The 17,917-nt window shown below is 35.4% G+C and overlaps 1 protein-coding gene across 1 annotated transcript; it reads left to right on the forward strand.

The window, feature by feature from the left end:
- Nucleotides 1–14,305: 14,305 nt before the first annotated feature.
- On the forward strand, nucleotides 14,306–16,213 carry LOC114411218. The gene is made up of 7 exons (XM_028374968.1): nucleotides 14,306–14,554; nucleotides 14,846–14,953; nucleotides 15,293–15,333; nucleotides 15,406–15,510; nucleotides 15,591–15,660; nucleotides 15,763–15,858; nucleotides 15,940–16,213. The coding sequence occupies exons 1-7, from the start codon at nucleotides 14,306–14,308 to the stop codon at nucleotides 16,033–16,035; spliced, it is 765 nt and encodes a 254-aa protein (XP_028230769.1). The 3' UTR covers nucleotides 16,036–16,213.
- The last annotated feature ends 1,704 nt before the right edge of the window (nucleotides 16,214–17,917 follow it).

The raw sequence follows: 17,917 nt of genomic DNA on the forward strand, positions 1-17,917 counted from the left end.
TATTTTTAATGCTTATAAGTTTATGTTTTTTTAATTTTAATTTTTAAAAACAAGAACTTATGGAAACTATAAAATAAAAAAAATAAAATCTTAAAAAGATTATAATTAAAAAACGTACAAACTTATAACTTTTATAAGAATTTATAATAAGCAAAAAAAAATTTACAAAAATCAAAACTGAAAAATTACTGACTTACGAAAACTAAACTTATGAATACCAAAAACGAAAAAACGTTAACTTGAACCAAAAATATCATCGTAATGTTATGTGAAAAAATTTAAAAATCTGCTCCTTCCTCTCACTCACTCACTCACTCTCCCTTGCCCCTAAGGAAAATTTAAAGATTTTTTGTGTTTATAGCATAAATATTTAAAAGAAAAGAAAATTAAAATGCATACACAAAATAATTATTCAAATATTTTTTTAGAGTATCATTTGAAAATGATAAGAAAAAAATATTTTTAAAATTATAAAACAATTTTTATTATTTTATCCATAAATCCAACTCACCCCTAAGGCTGTGTTTGGCAGCATTGAAATAGCCTCGAAATATTTGAAATCAATGGGTTTTATGCTGTAGATTTTCTTCTCTGGAATGCCAAGAAATGCCTAGAAATAAGTACCGTGCTTGCAGTGTTACATGAATATCCCGTGGTCTTTTGTTTTTCTACTCTTTCCGTGAGTCGATGCTCTTTGGGTTTGTTTCTTTTTTCATTGGGTAATAACGTATTTTATTATAAATTGTTTTTTTTATAATCAACTCAATTTAATTTAAATATTTTTTCCTTCAACTAAACAACTTCTATTTTCTCTATATTTTTCATCTATTTCTTTCTTCTTTTCTTTTCTAACATACTTATTTCATCTCCCTCTATTTCTTCTCCATTTACTGAAATATAAAAAATATAATAATTTTTTAAAATTAAAATAGAGTATAAAAAATATAAAATTTCTTTGCAGTATTATTTTTTTTCTTCTTAAAAACAAACCCAGCTTAAAGAATGAAAGGAAGCAACGCTTTATAAAGAGAGGTATAAGATTGTTTTCTTTTCTTTTAATTTGAAAAAGTGCGGTTGAAGTTAGAAAAAAGTGGAGGGGAGCAGGTGAGAATAATATGGTAGGACACATGGAGTTGAGTTCGCGGACGCAAAGTCATAGTTGAAACCGATTAATTCGGGTTCCGTGAAGTGACAAAGACTGTCACTCTGACTCCATTACTCTTTTGTTTTGTTTCCTTCCCCACTCTCACTCACTCACTCACCTTCCTTTGTTACCCTTCACTTGCACGTTCAGCACACTATCCTCTTAACAAGACCAGTGTTCACACTTCACAGACACAAGAATCCTACACAACAAGGGAAACCAAACCAGGCACATCATTAACGCACGACACAAACAACCTCACTACTCTTCCACCTCACGGCTCGAGAAGAACCAGGTGTGCCTCATATTTATTTTATCTCATGATTTATGAAATCTATATCCTTCCACTATCTCATGAGGTGTTTTAGTTTAGCCTTATTTAATTGGAACATTCAGCTGACTAATGGTGATGACCTTAGGGCACTTGTTGGCTGCGCCATTAATAAAAAAGTTTACAAGGGGCCAGTAAAGCAATAGTGAAGAAATAGAAATAAAAAGAAGGATATATACTCCAAGTTTACAAGGGGCCAGTAAAATAATAGTGCAGAACTTGTAAATGTAAATCATTATTATAGAAAGATATATAAATATACTGACCCACCAATAGCCCACTACTAGTACACAAGGAATATTCAAATTTTACCCAATACCAGTTTATTATAATTACCCATCTCAAGTTAAGAAAGCAGTCCATCATATTCATATATAATAAGAATATTTTATGTTGCTAGATGCTAAATAGCCTACTATAATGTTTTAACTAATTACTAATGTGATATTAGATTTTATGTTGCTAGATTTTATGTTTTAACTAATTACTAATGTGATATTAGATTTGTCATTTTTGACGATGTCATGCATCCATTAATCCTTGTAAGTCAAACTGCGTCTGATAGTCAAAATGGAACTTATTCATATTCAGATATTTGAGCAAGATGGTCATCCATATATAACAGGGTAAATCAATTATTGATATTTATGATCCAATTGCAACAGAAAAGAAGGTTAACTAATGCCACGTATACATGCACGTTCTAAGATAAAACCATTCAGTAGGACTTGTCCAAGAAAAGAATAAAATAACTAAGGGGAAAAAAAGGCAAACAAATATTCAAAAGAAAGAAAATCATGAGCAGTATTTAATTCACAAGTCGCGTGTTTTTTTTCTTCTTATCGACAAAAATAAATGGTTACTCCCTCGGTCTTTACATATAAGATTATTTTAATTAATTCATATATTTTTTTAAAAATAATTAATAATATTAAATTTATTAAACATTTGTATTATCTTGTTAAAATTATCTTTAAGTTTATTAAGACTTATAATCTCTTTCTTTTTATTTAATTGTTTCTATATTTAATTAATTAACTAATTTGTGTTAGTCATCGTATAAGAGAAATATTATATTTATGTTCTTTTTATGTAACTATATTTATATTTTAAATATATAGCATTTATTATGAAATAATAAAAGATATTTAAATAACAAATTAATACAAAACACAATTTTAAAAAAAATCTTATAAAAAGGAATAAATAAAATTAAAAAAATATTTTTATAGTTAAAAATAAAAATCATAATTATTAATTTTTATCATCAAAAAAATCGAACGCAACCTTTCCTTCCATATTTTTTTTGCATTCAACAAACCTTATAATTCCACGTAATTTTAGTGTTTATTTTAAGAATTAGTAATTAGTAATTTCTTTGTCATTGTTATTATTTCTTGATTTGATCTAATAATCAAACTTATAATTCTTGCCTCCTTTGTGCTTTACATTTAAGTTACAAGGATGATTATATATCTTACATTCCCCGGCCCCTTTTCTTTCTTATGTTTACTAATTTTTAAAAAATTGCCATTTAGTAATGGACAACAAAATGCCAATTTTTAATTGTTTTTTGCGTGAAAATTCTGGTATAGATCAAGGAAAAAACTAATTAACGTAAAGTGCTCTATATGAATGTAAGTGTATATAGGTCTGATTCATTTCAAGTCTTGTGAAAATGTGTTGTCTTTAGGATAATGAAAGAATAGTATTTGTGTCACGTGCATGACTTCATTATTCGTGTTTAGCCATTCCTTATTCTTGGTTTTCAAATTAAGGAAGCTACATATACAAATTGAATGCGTCATAGGCAGGGAAGAGAAGAAAACAACAATCAAGACAAACAAACAAAGGCATGGGAGGAGTAAAAATTTTCCACAGATATATGCCTTCTCTTTTCTTTCTAATAAATAAGCAGAGAGTAATGAGATTTGATTTGTCCAATTAGAGAACACACACAAAACTCAGCGTAGTCGTGTTTGAATCCCCACCTCCCACATCTCTCGTACATATAATCACATATACTCTCTTTACTTATTATCTGGTCCTATAGTTGTCTACTCATCTTAATATTTTATATTATATAGTTGTATTCCATATATAATTATTTCTTTACTTAGATTATGTCTTTTCTATGAGTTGGAGACAAAATTAAACTATATGCAAAATTGTTCTCACCTCCCACAATGTGTGTGTGTGTGTGTGTGTGTGTGTGTGTGTGTATATATATATATATACGAAAAGAGAAAGAAGTAAGACATTTTTTTGATATAATTTAGAATAAATTGTTCTCGTATCTTTTGAGCGCTTGTTATACTTAATCTTACTCTTTTTTTTATCATACACAAGATTGTCTTATGTAGGTGTTCATTCAGTTATTTCTTTGATTCTTGCTTTCATTTTGGACTGTGCTGCTCATCATCACAGGTACAAATGTTTGTTACCAATGAATATTTTTATTACATGTTCACTGCCATTAATGACAATTGATATATGCTATACAAATTGTGTTCATGATGAGTGAACCTTAGATTCCCGTTTGAGATTGGATGCAATGATTCTTGCGGACAGTTTGCATTAATCATTGTATTCAATCTTGAATTGTCCGTTTGGACAGTTTGGGGAGACTGATATTTTTATGGTAGATTCGTGTTAAGGTTAAAATTATTTTGTTTCATTTGATAAAATTTTGGTAATGCATTTCTAGTTGTTCTCTGAGTGCATACTTGATTATCGGGAAATTAATTTCACCGATTTCATGTCGTGTACTTGGAGACCAATGCGAAATGCTGCCAAAATTTTGTCAAATTTAACAAAATAGAATTAACCCTGATGTATGAAGCTACCATAAAAGACGATCTTGCCGAATGGGATAGGGCCACACCTTTAATAAAAAAGTGAGATTTTCATGCATCGAATAACTTTGAGAGTATGACCGAGTTATTACTTAGATGGATCGAAGTTGGATGAATGAAAGTCGCATCAGCCCAGAATATGAGGAAGGCGTCGAGCAATTCTTACAATTTGCTTCACAAAGAGGTCAACCGGATGAAGATGGAAAATATTATTGTCCTTGCATCAATTGTTTGAACGGAAGACGACAAATACTGGATGACATACGAGAGCATCTGTTATGTGATGGAATTAAGAGAAATTATACAATGTGGATATGGCATGGTGAAATGACAGACATGCAGAGTGGGCAACAATCCGAACCGTTTGATGTAGAAATGGGAGATCGCTTGGAGGATATGATTCGTGACCTTGGACAAGAGTCTTTCCAGCAAGCACATGCCCCTGTGTATGAAAGATTGCAGGGTGACTCAAAGAAGCCTTTGTATCCGGGGTGTAACAATTCCTTGACGCTATTGTCAACGGTGTTAAGTCTGGTTAATGTCAAGGCCAGATATGGATGGAGTGACAAAAGCTTTACTTCATTGCTTCAAATAGTGCACGATCTGCTTCCACAGGATAACACATTGCCTAAAAGCTACTATCAGGCAAAGAAGATATTGTGTCCGATGGGTATGGAGTATCAGAAGATTCATGCTTGCCCTAATGATTGCATACTGTACAGACATGAATTTGAAGAAATGTCGAAATGCCCTAGGTGTGGGGCGTCACGGTACAAGGTGAAGGATGATGAGGACTACAGTTCTAATGAAAACTCAAAGAAGGGCCCTCCAGCGAAAGTGTTGTGGTATCTTCCCATCATTCCAAGGTTTAAGCGTTTATTTGCTAATGAGGACGACGCAAAAGATCTTACCTGGCATGCAAATGGGAGAAAATCTGATGGAATGGTCCGTCATCCAGCTGATTGCTCCCAGTGGAAGAAGATTGATAGTTTGTATCCGGATTTCGGCAAAGAATCAAGAAATCTTAGACTTGGACTAGCCAGTGATGGAATGAATCCATATGGCAATTTAAGCACTCAACACAGTTCATGGCCAGTTCTACTAGTAATTTACAATTTTCCGCCTTGGTTGTACATGAAGCGAAAATACATGATGTTGTCTATGATGATATCGGGTCCAAGACAACCAAGAAATGACATTGATGATTATCTAAGTCCGTTGATTGAAGACCCGAGAAAGTTGTGGGATGAAGGGGTTTTAGTGTTTGATGGGTTTCGCAAGGAGACTTTTCAAATGCGTGCAATGCTTTTTTGTACCATTAATGACTTTCCAGCATACGGGAATCTCAGCGATTACAGTGTTAAGAGTCATCATGCATGCCCCATCTGTGAAGAAGACACAAGCTACATACAATTGAAACATGGTAGAAAAACAGTGTACACTAGACATCGCCGTTTTCTAAAAGCTCATCACCCTTACAGAATATTGAAAAAAGATTTTAATGGAAGTCAAGAGCACGAAATTGCACGGACACCGTTAACTGGTGAGCAGGTCTTCCAGCGGGTTGAACACCTTCATACTGTATTTGGAAAGTGATGCAATCCTATCCCGCAAGGGCATTGGGTAGAAGACTCCAAGTAGATTGGGCTAGAGATCCAAGGGAAGGCCCTAAGGTTCTCATGAGCCTTAGGGTAGATTTCGAGCCCATGGGCTAAGCATGACCCGCTTATCTTTGTAAATATTAGAATAGGTTTTTTTTCTTCGTTTGGGCCTTGTATTTTGGCCATTCCAATAGTATAGGGTTTTAGCCTTGTATTTCGGGGCATTTTGAGTAGTCTTTGTAGTAAGGACTTTTTTTTTTTGTATTTTCATGTTTTTTTTTGTCATGGGGGTGAGCTTAGCTATTATAGGGGTGTGTAGCTAAGCTCTAGCTTCTCATCTCAAGGAGGTGAGCTTAGCTATTAGAGAGGTATGTGTAGCTAAGCTCTAGCTTCTTTAGGAATCTTCTTAAAGAAGCTTCTCAAGGAGGTGAGCTTAGTTATGAGAGGGGTGTGTATAGCTAAGCTCTAGCTTCTCAAGGAAGTTTTCTCAAAGAAGCTTCTCAAGGAAGTTTTCTCAAGAAAGCTTCTCAAGGAAGCTAGCTAGTCTATAAATAGAAGCATGTGTAACACTTGTGGTAACTTTGATGAATGAGAGTCTTGTGAGACACAACTCAAAGTTCAACTTCTCTCCCTTTTTCTTCCTTCAATTTCGTGCTCCCCCCTCTCTCTTTCTCTCCCTCTTTCTTTTCCTCCATTGAAGCATCCTTCCAAGCTTCTTATCCAAGGCTCATCTTGGTGGTGAAGCTCTTTTTTCCATGGCTTATTCCTTAATGGATGGCGCCTCCTCTCACCTCTTCTCCTTTGTCTTCCGCTGCATCTCCATGGTGAAAAATCACCATTGAAGGACCTCATTGAAGCTCAAAGATCCAGCCTCCATAGAAGCTCCACAAGCAAGCTTCCATCAAGTGGTATCAGAGCACAAGAGCTTCAAGTAGGTGCTCCTTAAACCTCCATTAATTTTTTTTCTTTGCCTTCTCTTCCATTGTTGTTTCTTAATTTTTCTCCATGTATCTCCTCACATGTCTTGTTCTAAATGTTGTTAACATGATTCTTTAGAGTTTCCACCGATTAAACTTGCTATAGAAGTTAGATTTGATTTTCTATGGTTCAAATTTCTTGTTCTTGTTCTTGAACCATGAATTGTGTTGAGTTTAGGTTCCTTTGAGTTTTGTCTTGTTATTTTTTGTGGCTGAAACCTAAACCATAAAATTCTTACAAAAATATTAAAGTAGAAGAAAACCTCATAAATCTAGAGTGACTTGTTCACCTATTGTAGTTTTGTCATAGAAGTCATGTCTAGTCATGAAACTTGTCACATAAGATTTCTTATGTTGTGCTGAATTTTATTTTCTTGTTTCTTTGTCTAACTCATTTGTTCATGAGTGTATGAAATTCTTTTAGCCTATTATTTGATTTGAGTCAAATCTTTCATGTTAATTAGTCCTTAACATGTTCATGCAAAATTCTTAGAGAGTCTTTGATTGTGAACCTTTTCTTGAACTTTTAGGTTTCCTTATGATTGTGTCTATTGTGAATTTGAGTTTTGGTGATTGAATTGCTGGCTGAAATGTTGATCCTAAGTGAATATTGAACTCCTAAAACTGTGGTAAACAATCCTAGTGAGTTCAACATACATAGGAAGGTTGAAAGTAAGCCCAAGGCAATCAATATACCATGCTTAAAGAAACAAATCGCTGGTGCTGGCAGCTTGGACATACAAACTTGTAAAAATTACTGAGAATTGGTTACTTCGAATTTTGAGCTGAAAATTTTACTGAATTTTATAGACATCTGGAAAAAAGTTATAAAAAAAGAAACAAGTGATTTGGATAAAAGGAAAAAATACGAAAAATCACACAATTTGGCAGGAAAATCAGTATCCAGAAAAAAAAAGGCGAAAGGGAAGTGTGCTTGTTGTTTTGGCTCAAAATTTATTCTATAATTGGAAATTTCAATTGAAAATTAGTGAGAAGACAAGTGCCAAAGCTAGAGGTTTGTTGAGTCTTTTTTTCAGTTTATTTTACTCTACTCTAGAGCCATTCTAAGTTTCTCTTTGAGTCCTAGCTTGCTTCTATGTCCTTTTCATTGCTTTAATTGTTGAATAATCCTTGAAAAATTGTCTTGTTAAAACTCCATTGGTTTACCTTTCATTTCATTTTTTTTTTGGTCTTTGGTTATTTCTTGTCTCTTTGTTTCCTTGTTTGTGGGTTGTCATATAGGGAATTAGAAGGAGGATTGGTGCCATCCCTTGAAGAATTTGAGTGAAGAAGCAAGGGGCCAACCACCTTAAGAGCTATTGGACTAAGAAGCACTCCAAATTGAGTGAATCACCAAAGAGAGAACAACCACCAAAATTGAGGACCGTTTTGTAATTTTGTAATTTGCAATTTACTTACCTTCATTGCTTTCAAGTTTTGTAACAAAAAGGCCTTTCATTGGAAGTGTGTTGGAAGCCTCCAACAGGTTACCAAACTTCCATTTGTGTGTAATAATTTTAGGCAATTTTTCCTTAGGATAGTGAGTGTTTTGTTGGGAACCTTGAATGTGGTCATCCAAACACTCTTAGGATTCGCCTAGTTTACATTTCTTGCTTACTTTCATAGCTTATTTCCTTTACCTTCCATTGTCAAACATCCTAGATAGCTTTCCTTTTACCAATTAGTTTTTTACCTTATCTTTCACACCTCTTTTAGTGTTTAATTGGCTAGTTTCAACCATAGTTTCTTTTACCTTTTGTTTTCAAACCTCCAACAAGAAAGAACCACAACTTAGGAACCAACATGAGTCATCATTCATCTAGTGTTAATGGCAAGGGTACTAGTCATAAAGACCCTTTATCTAGAATCTTAGATGAGTTGAGTTCCCTCAAGTTATGGAAAGAAAAACAAGAGAGAAAAGAAAAAGGAAAAAAAAGAGTGGAAGAAATAAGTCAAGATGAAAGAAAGAAAAAAAGAGAGGAAGAAAGAAGAAAAATAATGAAAGAAATGAAAAGAGAAAAACATGCCTCCTATAGTAGTCATAACTCTTGCAAAAGCCTAAGTGAAGAACTTCGTGACTATTACGAAGGAAGGCATAGGTCACATCTTAGACCTCACTCCCATAGAAGAGAAAAGGAAAGAAAGCCTCAAGAGGCTAACATTAAACTCTCATACTTCGATGGGAAGGACAATGTAGAGGCTAACTTAGATTGGGAAATAAGGGTAGAGCAACAACTTAAAAAGAAGTCTACTTCAAAATCTTATGGCTCTCACTCTTATCGAAAGAAAGACCAAGGTCAAGGCATCTTAGGGGTGACACCTTCTAAGCCCAAAGATGATAAGGGGAAGACAATAGAAAAGCAAGCCCCTAAGGTTAGTATGCAAGAGAAAACTAGCTCTATAAAGTGCTTTAAATGTCTTGGAAGAGGACACATTACTTCTCAATGCCCCACCACAAAAACCATGATTATGAGGGGCCAAGACATTTATAGTAGCCAAGATGAGGCTACTACTTCACCTTCCTCTAGTGAAAGTGAAGAAGCAAAAGGGGAAGAATCTAGTGAAGAAATCTACCCCCAAGAAGAAGGACAACCATTAGTGGTTAAAGAGAAGTGTAAGGAGGTAAGTGTCTCCTCCAAGAGTTTAGCTAAGAAGGAAAGTCATTTTACAATAAAGACAAACATTAAAGAAACTTTCCCTTTTAGACAACCTTCACATTTTCTCTTTTGTAAAAAGGCACTTGCTAGCATTACCACACCTCTTAGGCTTGAGTTTATTCCTCAAGTAAAGAAGTTGTTGGATGAGGGTTTGGTTCGCAAGAGCTTAAATCCTTGTGCTTTGTTGGTGCCCAAAATAGATATTATTACGCACCAAGTTCCTAAAATAGCTGGTATGATGAATGTTTTGAGTGGTGCAACCCTCTTTTGTAAAATCACTCGTACACCTAACATGTTCATGGTGTGTGTACATAGGGACCCATTAGGTAGGTTTGTTCTTATTTTTAGTTTCAATACAAACTTAGGTACTCATATGGGACACCTTAGGTTTGTCATACTTTTTGGTAGGAATAATCAATATGAAAATACAGAAAAAGGTATGTTTTATTGCGTTACTTTTCTTAATTTTTCAAATAGTGATCAAGGGGTTCCCATGAACCCTAAGAGAATAAAGGTCATTCCTGATTGGCTCACTCCACCAAGTATAAGAAAAATTTGGGGCTTCCATGACTTAACAAACTTTTACAAAAGGTTTGTCCCATATTTTTCTATACTTGTAGCACCACTCATTGAGTTGGTGAGAAACCATGTTCTTTCATGGGAAGATGCTCAGGAAATGGGTTTTCAGACCTCACCTTACTTCAACATACCAAACACCACTAATACATATGTTTTTGTTCTTTTTACAGGTGTTGAGGGAAGGAGCCCAGAGTATGAAGAACCTCGGGATTTGAGGTCAAATCCTTTCCAAGGTGGAGGGAATGATGCAATCCTATCCCGCAAGGGCATTGGGTAGAAGACTCCAAGTAGATTGGGCTAGAGATCCAAGGGAAGGCCCTAAGGTTCTCATGAGCCTTAGGGTAGATTTCGAGCCCATGGGCTAAGCATGACCCGCTTATCTTTGTAAATATTAGAATAGGTTTTTTTCTTCGTTTGGGCCTTGTATTTTGGCCATTCTAATAGTATAGGGTTTTAGCCTTGTATTTCGGGGCATTTTGAGTAGTCTTTGTAGTAAAGACTTTTTTTTTTGTATTTTCATGTTTTTTTTTGTCATGGGGGTGAGCTTAGCTATTATAGGGGTGTGTAGCTAAGCTCTAGCTTCTCATCTCAAGGAGGTGAGCTTAGCTATTAGAGAGGTATGTGTAGCTAAGCTCTAGCTTCTTTAGGAATCTTCTTAAAGAAGCTTCTCAAGGAGGTGAGCTTAGTTATGAGAGGGGTGTGTATAGCTAAGCTCTAGCTTCTCAAGGAAGTTTTCTCAAAGAAGCTTCTCAAGGAAGTTTTCTCAAGAAAGCTTCTCAAGGAAGCTAGCTAGTCTATAAATAGAAGCATGTGTAACACTTGTGGTAACTTTGATGAATAAGAGTCTTGTGAGACACAACTCAAAGTTCAACTTCTCTCCCTTTTTCTTCCTTCAATTTCGTGCTCCCCCCTCTCTCTTTCTCTCCCTCTTTCTTTTCCTCCATTGAAGCATCCTTCCAAGCTTCTTATCCAAGGCTCATCTTGGTGGTGAAGCTCTTTTTTCCATGGCTTATTCCTTAATGGATGGCGCCTCCTCTCACCTCTTCTCCTTTGTCTTCCGCTGCATCTCCATGGTGAAAAATCACCATTGAAGGACCTCATTGAAGCTCAAAGATCCAGCCTCCATAGAAGCTCCACAAGCAAGCTTCCATCAGAAAGACCCAAAAGAAGGATAAAAGTAAGAGTTACATATGGAAGAAGAGGTCTATTTTCTTTGATCTTCCGTACTGGTCTGATCTAGATGTTAGACATTGTATTGATGTTATGCATGTAGAGAAAAATGTATGTGACAGTGTCATTGGGACACTCCTTAACATTCAGGGCAAGACGAAAGATGGTCTAAATACCTGTCAAGATCTAGCTGACATGGGCATACGATCGCAGTTGCATCCAAGGTCTGATGGTAAAAAAATATACTTGCCTCCAGCTTGTCATACTTTATCCAGAAAGGAGAAGATCAGTTTGTGCCAGTGTCTACGCCGGGTTAAAGTCCCACAAGGATACTCTTCAAATATTAAGAGCCTTGTGCAGTTCAAGGAGCTTAAGCTGGTGGGGTTAAAGTCTCATGATTGTCACGTGTTGATGCAATAATTGTTAGCCGTGGCCATACGAGACATTTTGCCTAACAAAGTCAGGTTAGCCATAACTCGCCTGTGCTTTTTCTTCAATGCCATATGTAGCAAAGTCCTTGATCCGGTTAAGTTTGATGACCTGGAAAACGAGGCTGTAATTATACTATCCCAGTTGGAGATGTATTTTCCTCCTGCTTTCTTTGACATCATGGTCCACTTAATTATTCACCTGGTCAGAGAAATCAAATGTTGCGGTCCTGTTTATCTGCGCTGGATGTACCCGGTTGAGCGCTACATGAAGATCTTAAAAGGGTATACCAAGAATCTACATCGTCCAGAAGCATCTATTGTTGAAAGGTACGTCGCAGAAGAAGCCGTTGAATTTTGTTCAGAGTACATTGAAAAGGCTAAACCTGTTGGCCTTCTTGAGTCTCGCCATGACGACAGAGTGGGTAGTAAGGGTTCAAGAGGACTGCATGTTATCACTCCAAGTGTAGAAGATTTGTTACAAGCTCACTTGTATGTGTTGAACAACAGTAATGAAGTTTTGTCATACATAGTTCAGCATGAATGTTTAGTCAAACAAAGTAATTCAAAAATGTCAAAGAACTGGGTCTTGAAAAATCATAACAAGACTTTTTCTGATTGGTTTAAAGATACAATCTTTGCTGACGAAAATGCTTCTGAAACATTAAAAAAGCTAGCTCATGGGCCTAAAAGAAATGTTATAACTTGGCAAGGATACGGCATAAACAAGTATTCCTTTTACACAAAAGCACAAGACGACAAAAGTACAACGTAAAACAGCGGGGTCACCCTAAGGGCTGAATCTCAACACTTTGCAACTGTACATGATGACAATCCCTGTGTAGCTTCAATCCCTTACTTTGGCTTCATTGATGAAATATGGGAGCTTAACTATGTCAAATTTACTGTTTGTGTTTTCAAATGTAAGTGGGTTGACAGCAACACCGGTGTGCGGACTGATGATGTAGGATTTACGTTGGTAGATCTAAAGAAACTAGCTTACCAAAATGACCCTTTCATCATGGCAGAACAAGCTAAGCAAGTATTTTATGTGCAAGACCCTTATGATGAAAGGTGGTCTGTGGTTCTACACGGGAAATCAATTGGTGTTAATGTAGAAGATGATGAATCATACATGGACACTTATGTTAGTCCTTTGTCTACACAAATGACTTCTAACAGCGTAGGAGAAGAAGAAGCTGACGACGTTCATGCTAATCGTAATGATCATGATGAAGGAGAATTAATTAACATCGTCTAACGTAATTTTCTAATATAATATTTCATTTCGGTATATTCATTTACATAACTCATACAGTGTTTTTTCTCGTTAAAGGACCATGGCTACTCCACCTGCCTCGCCTCCTCCTCTTCTTCCTCCTCCTCCTGCAGACGCATCAGCGTCTCCATCTACGTTGAAGTGGACACGCAAGGCGACACGGCTAAGATCATTGGCCACTAGACCACCTGGGGCAGAAAGACCTGTGGTCAACGTCGATCCTGCTACTGGCAAGGCCGACGGTCCCCACAAGAAGAAATTAAGAACATATTTGGGGATTGTCGCTCGTGATAAGGTCGACGTGACATATGACACTTGGAAGGAAGTCCCTACTGCTCAGAAGGATTTGATATGGGAGGATATTCAGGTATTTGAGTTTTCTTCATTGATTTTCTTTAATAGTCTAAATTTGTTATTTACTTACAATAAAACCTAATTTATTGTTTGTCAGGCGGAATTTGAAATCCCTGAAGCTTCTGACAGTAGGACAAAGAAGAAAATTATTCAGATTGTCGGCGAGCGCTGGAGGCAGTTTAAATCTGACTTGACTAGAAAATGGGCACTTGGAGCCGACAAGGACAGTGCAGACGACATTGTCTGTGAAAAATATGACATTAGCAAGGAGAAATGGACCCAGTTTTGTCAGACCCGCAGAGACCCCTCATGGGAGGTATGTACTTTGTCATTTTAGTTGTTTTCCACAACAAAATCACTTCTTCTAATTTATTGTAATAATCATTTTCATTAATGTTAAACTTTTACAGGATGTGCGGAAAAAGGCACAGGCCTCCCAGAAGCAAAACACTGCCCCGCACGTATTGTCTCGTGGGGGTTATGAATATTTAGAAGAAAAGCTCATGGCTTAGAAGACAAAGAAAAGACTAGAAGAAGCTGCCCAATCTGGAAGCACTGAGGGCATCATTGACCCTCCATCTCCCATCAGATGCCACGTGAAATGGAAGATAGCCTGCACAAAAAAAACTGGACAGATGACATCTGAGGCAGCAAAAGAAATAGCTGACAAGATTGTAAGTCATTTTTAATTAATAATCGTAATTATCTTTGTGTATTTTGTGAATTTCTTGGACAAATAAGTGTTCGGTATAGGATTCTTTGGACGAGCAGGCGTCACAGGGATCGTTCATCCCCCATGGACGTCAGGATATCCTGATTGCTGCCATTGGGCGACCAGAGCACCCTGGCCGTGTTCGTGCTGTTGGAGCCGGTGTCACCATAAAGCAATACTTTGGATCGGCTTCACGAACGTCCTGCAGTTCTTCCTCCATGCCTCCTGAAGACCTAGAACAGCTGACCCAACAAATCAGAGACCAACTGGAGGAGTCAATTACAGAAAAAGTGACTCGAAAGATGATGGAATCCTTCAACCAGATGCAGTCCCAGTTTCAATCTCAGATGCAATCACAGGGACTTGCACTACCTCCAGAGCCAGAGGTTGCTCCCTCAGGGAACAATCCAGGGACGGGTGACTCAGAAAAATGCGGGCTATATATTGAAGAAAATCCTTCCCGCCTGGTTGCCCTAGGAAGACTTTATGAGGGATCCACAACAGTTCACAACATCCCTTTGTTGCATGGCCAAGTCAAGGTTGGTGTTGAGGAGGTTAAAGATGCAGAGGCTCTCGTTCCTGTACCCACTGACGAGGTTACCTTAGTGGGGCAGACACTTAACACCTTCCTTGCTTGGCCAACACATCTTGTGAAGTGTTTATCAGAACATGTATTTTACTCTGATTATATGTTTATTTTTTCAATTAATTTGTTCACTGTAATCAAAACTTGCTAATTAACTATGTTTTATCAACAGGCAGCTGTGTCTCCAGCAAAATCTCTAGAAAGCCTGGATGAAGAGGTCGACGATCCCCTGTACCTGATGACATTGACCATCCCACAACTATTTTTGAAGCCGCTCCAGGTTATGTGGGATGCTACCATATTCGGGGTGTTTAATCAAAACTTCCTATTGTATATAAAGCACGAAGATCTCTCTAAAATTGCACACGGTGGTCAATGTCTCAGCATATCTGTTATACAGTTGTGGATTCTGTAAGTCATTTTAGATTACTATTAATTACCAAAGTAATTGTTTTAAATTCATACATAATTAACTTTGACTTAACAACACAGCCATCTGACCGAGACAAGTGTGCGAGCGGGGAATTCTGATGTGTATGGATTCCTCGAGCCACAATCCATTCAGAGATCTGGGCAATCACAATTTGAATCTGAAAGTTACATCAAGAGTTGGATACAGAGTTCAAAACGAGATGTTTACCTTGGAGCCTATCTGAATGGGTAAGTCAAACACAATAATTGAATTTAAATAATCTATATTACTACAATAACTCATATTCGTCTCAACTGCAGCGGACACTGGCAAATGGTCGTCATTCTGCCTAAGGAAAACCTAGCTGTCTGGTTTTGTTCTTTACATAACAGGCCAGACAACTACTTTAAGGGAATAATTAACAGGTCAGTATTGTTTTCAATACATTTTCATTGGCATAACTCAACAACATCAATATTTTAATGTTCCTCATATTCAACACTAGTGCTTTGAAAGGACTTGATGATACTCCACAACCGAAATCCAAGGCTGCTGCTAGGTGGATTGTTGTTAAGGTACGTGATTTAAATAAAAGTTCTACTTGTATATATTTTATGTGTGTGTACACTAATTGTAGTTAACGTTTAATTAATATTCAAATTTCATTATGTATTTAGTGTAATAAACAAAAAGGAATCATTGAATGTGGCTACTACGTGATGTACTGGATGTCCATGATAATCTTAGGATCTTTCAGGAATAATTGGGAGACGGTAATTGTTTATTACAAACAAATTTGGTTTTTTTATAATTGTTATTACATTATTAATTTATTTTTTTATTTGATCATGCAGTATTTTAATGAAGTTAGACCATTGGAAGCAGAGAGATTCAAGGCACTTCGCATACAGTGGGCACAGTATTATCTAAAAGTTAGAAATCAAACATAGGATGTTAGGCAACTATGTAACTTTAGGTTAATTAATTAGTTTACGTATTTTGCATTACATTTTTTACAATTATTGTTTCATCTTAACATTGAACAACCTTTGTTGATAGCTAGTTTTTTGCTAAAATCTATTTGAAAACTGAATGCAAATGATATATGTTGTGTGCTGTGTGGTCTGATTTTAAATTTACAGGTTAAATTTTGGTTTTTTTGTAAAAATAGAGACATTATTTAAAAAAAATTCCTGAAAACAACATCGGTTTTTAACTGTCAATAGCAACACATTCGTTAACATCGGTTTTCTGTAAAAAAACCGATGTTAAATTTAGTTAACATCGGTTTTTTAAAAAAACCGATGTTAAAATTCAATAGTAACACATTCGTTAACATCGGTTTTTTTATAAAAATCGATGTTAACTATCAATAGTAACACATCCGTTAATATCGGTTTTTTGAAAAAACCGATGTTAACTTGGTTAACATCGGTTTTTTATAACAACCGATGTTAACTGTCAATAGTAACACATTCGTTAACATCGGTTTTTTATAAAAACCGATGTTAACTGTCAATAATAACACATTCATTAACATCGGTTTTTTTTATAAAAACCGATGTTAACGTGGGTTAACATCGGTTTTTTTAAAAAACCGATGTTAACTGTCAATAGTAACACATTCGTTAACATCGGTTTTATTACAGAAAATCGATGTTAACTGTCAACAGTAACACATTCGTTAACATCGATTTTTTGTAAAAATCGATGTTAACTTTCAACATTAATATACATTTTCTGGGTGTAATTCATATTAGCAACATCGGTTATTTATATAACCGATGTTGGTAATTTGACGTTAACATATGTTAACGATAATACTATCAACGTCGGTACTTTCAACATCGGTTCAAAAATCGATGTTGAAAGTCATAAATAACTGATGTAGAAAGCATATTTTCTAATAGTATTGACATTATATGAACATGTTGTTCATGCTAGGAGAGAAGATACTTTATTTAAGTTTGCCCACTTCAGGCGGCACAAGAGAAAAGCATTGAAGAAAACACCTGGAAAGTCTATAAGTTACCCTTTTCACAAGCCTGAGGAAAACCATCCTCCAGGGAAGGACTCGACCATCTTTGATAACTTTTAGTCATAAGAAGTCAGTTGTGTTAATATAATGATAATTAATTTTAAGATGACTATAATTCAACAACTCAAAATCCTTTTCAAACAAGCTAAGATTTAAGCTAAAAGCGCGTTTTTTTCATCCAGTTATAGAAACTGCCTGTTTACTTGCTAACTGTTACATATCCAATCTTTATTTTATGATTTAAGATTGGTATTCATATGCATCACCTATTGGTGTTTAACTAAAGTACAATATATTCTGAATTTATTATGATAACCGCTTTATGAACTTGTTTTTTGATCATGCGGTGAATAGATGTCTGGCCTCATTATATTTACTTTTAATTAGTTAAGTGACACACACATGATTTCATAATGCTTAGTTTATGGAGCCAAGATATGTTATAAATATACATTGGCACATTGATGAATAGTATGAATAACATGTAATGAAAATAATATTTATTTTTAACAGAGCATATTAATGTCATATTGTAATGAAAATAATATTTTAATTTAAAATTAATATATTTTTATAAATTGGTTCATTATAAAAATAAATAAAATATTTAAAAATATTTAAAAAATAATATTGATTGGTCTAAAATCAGAAAGTGTTTTTTAAACGCATTTTCAACATAAATTTTAACCAAAACTGATGTGATAATCACGTTCAACATCAATTTTATTTCAATTGGTGTTGTTTTATAGTTTGTTTTTTTATATATATATTTCTTACTATATTTTTGTAAAAAT

This window comes from Glycine soja, chromosome 5 (assembly GCF_004193775.1).
Source record: "Glycine soja cultivar W05 chromosome 5, ASM419377v2, whole genome shotgun sequence".
Lineage (NCBI taxonomy): Eukaryota > Viridiplantae > Streptophyta > Magnoliopsida > Fabales > Fabaceae > Glycine > Glycine soja.

Bases quoted from the DNA above. Each gene is read 5' to 3' on its own strand.
- LOC114411218 (XM_028374968.1), top strand. From the start codon at position 14,306: ATGCCTCCTGAAGACCTAGAACAGCTGACCCAACAAATCAGAGACCAA. The intron at 14,954-15,292 runs GTTATGTGGGAT...AGTTGGATACAG, and splicing joins TATTTTTGAAGCCGCTCCAG to AGTTCAAAACGAGATGTTTA. The intron at 15,334-15,405 runs GTAAGTCAAACA...TCTCAACTGCAG, and splicing joins CTTGGAGCCTATCTGAATGG to CGGACACTGGCAAATGGTCG.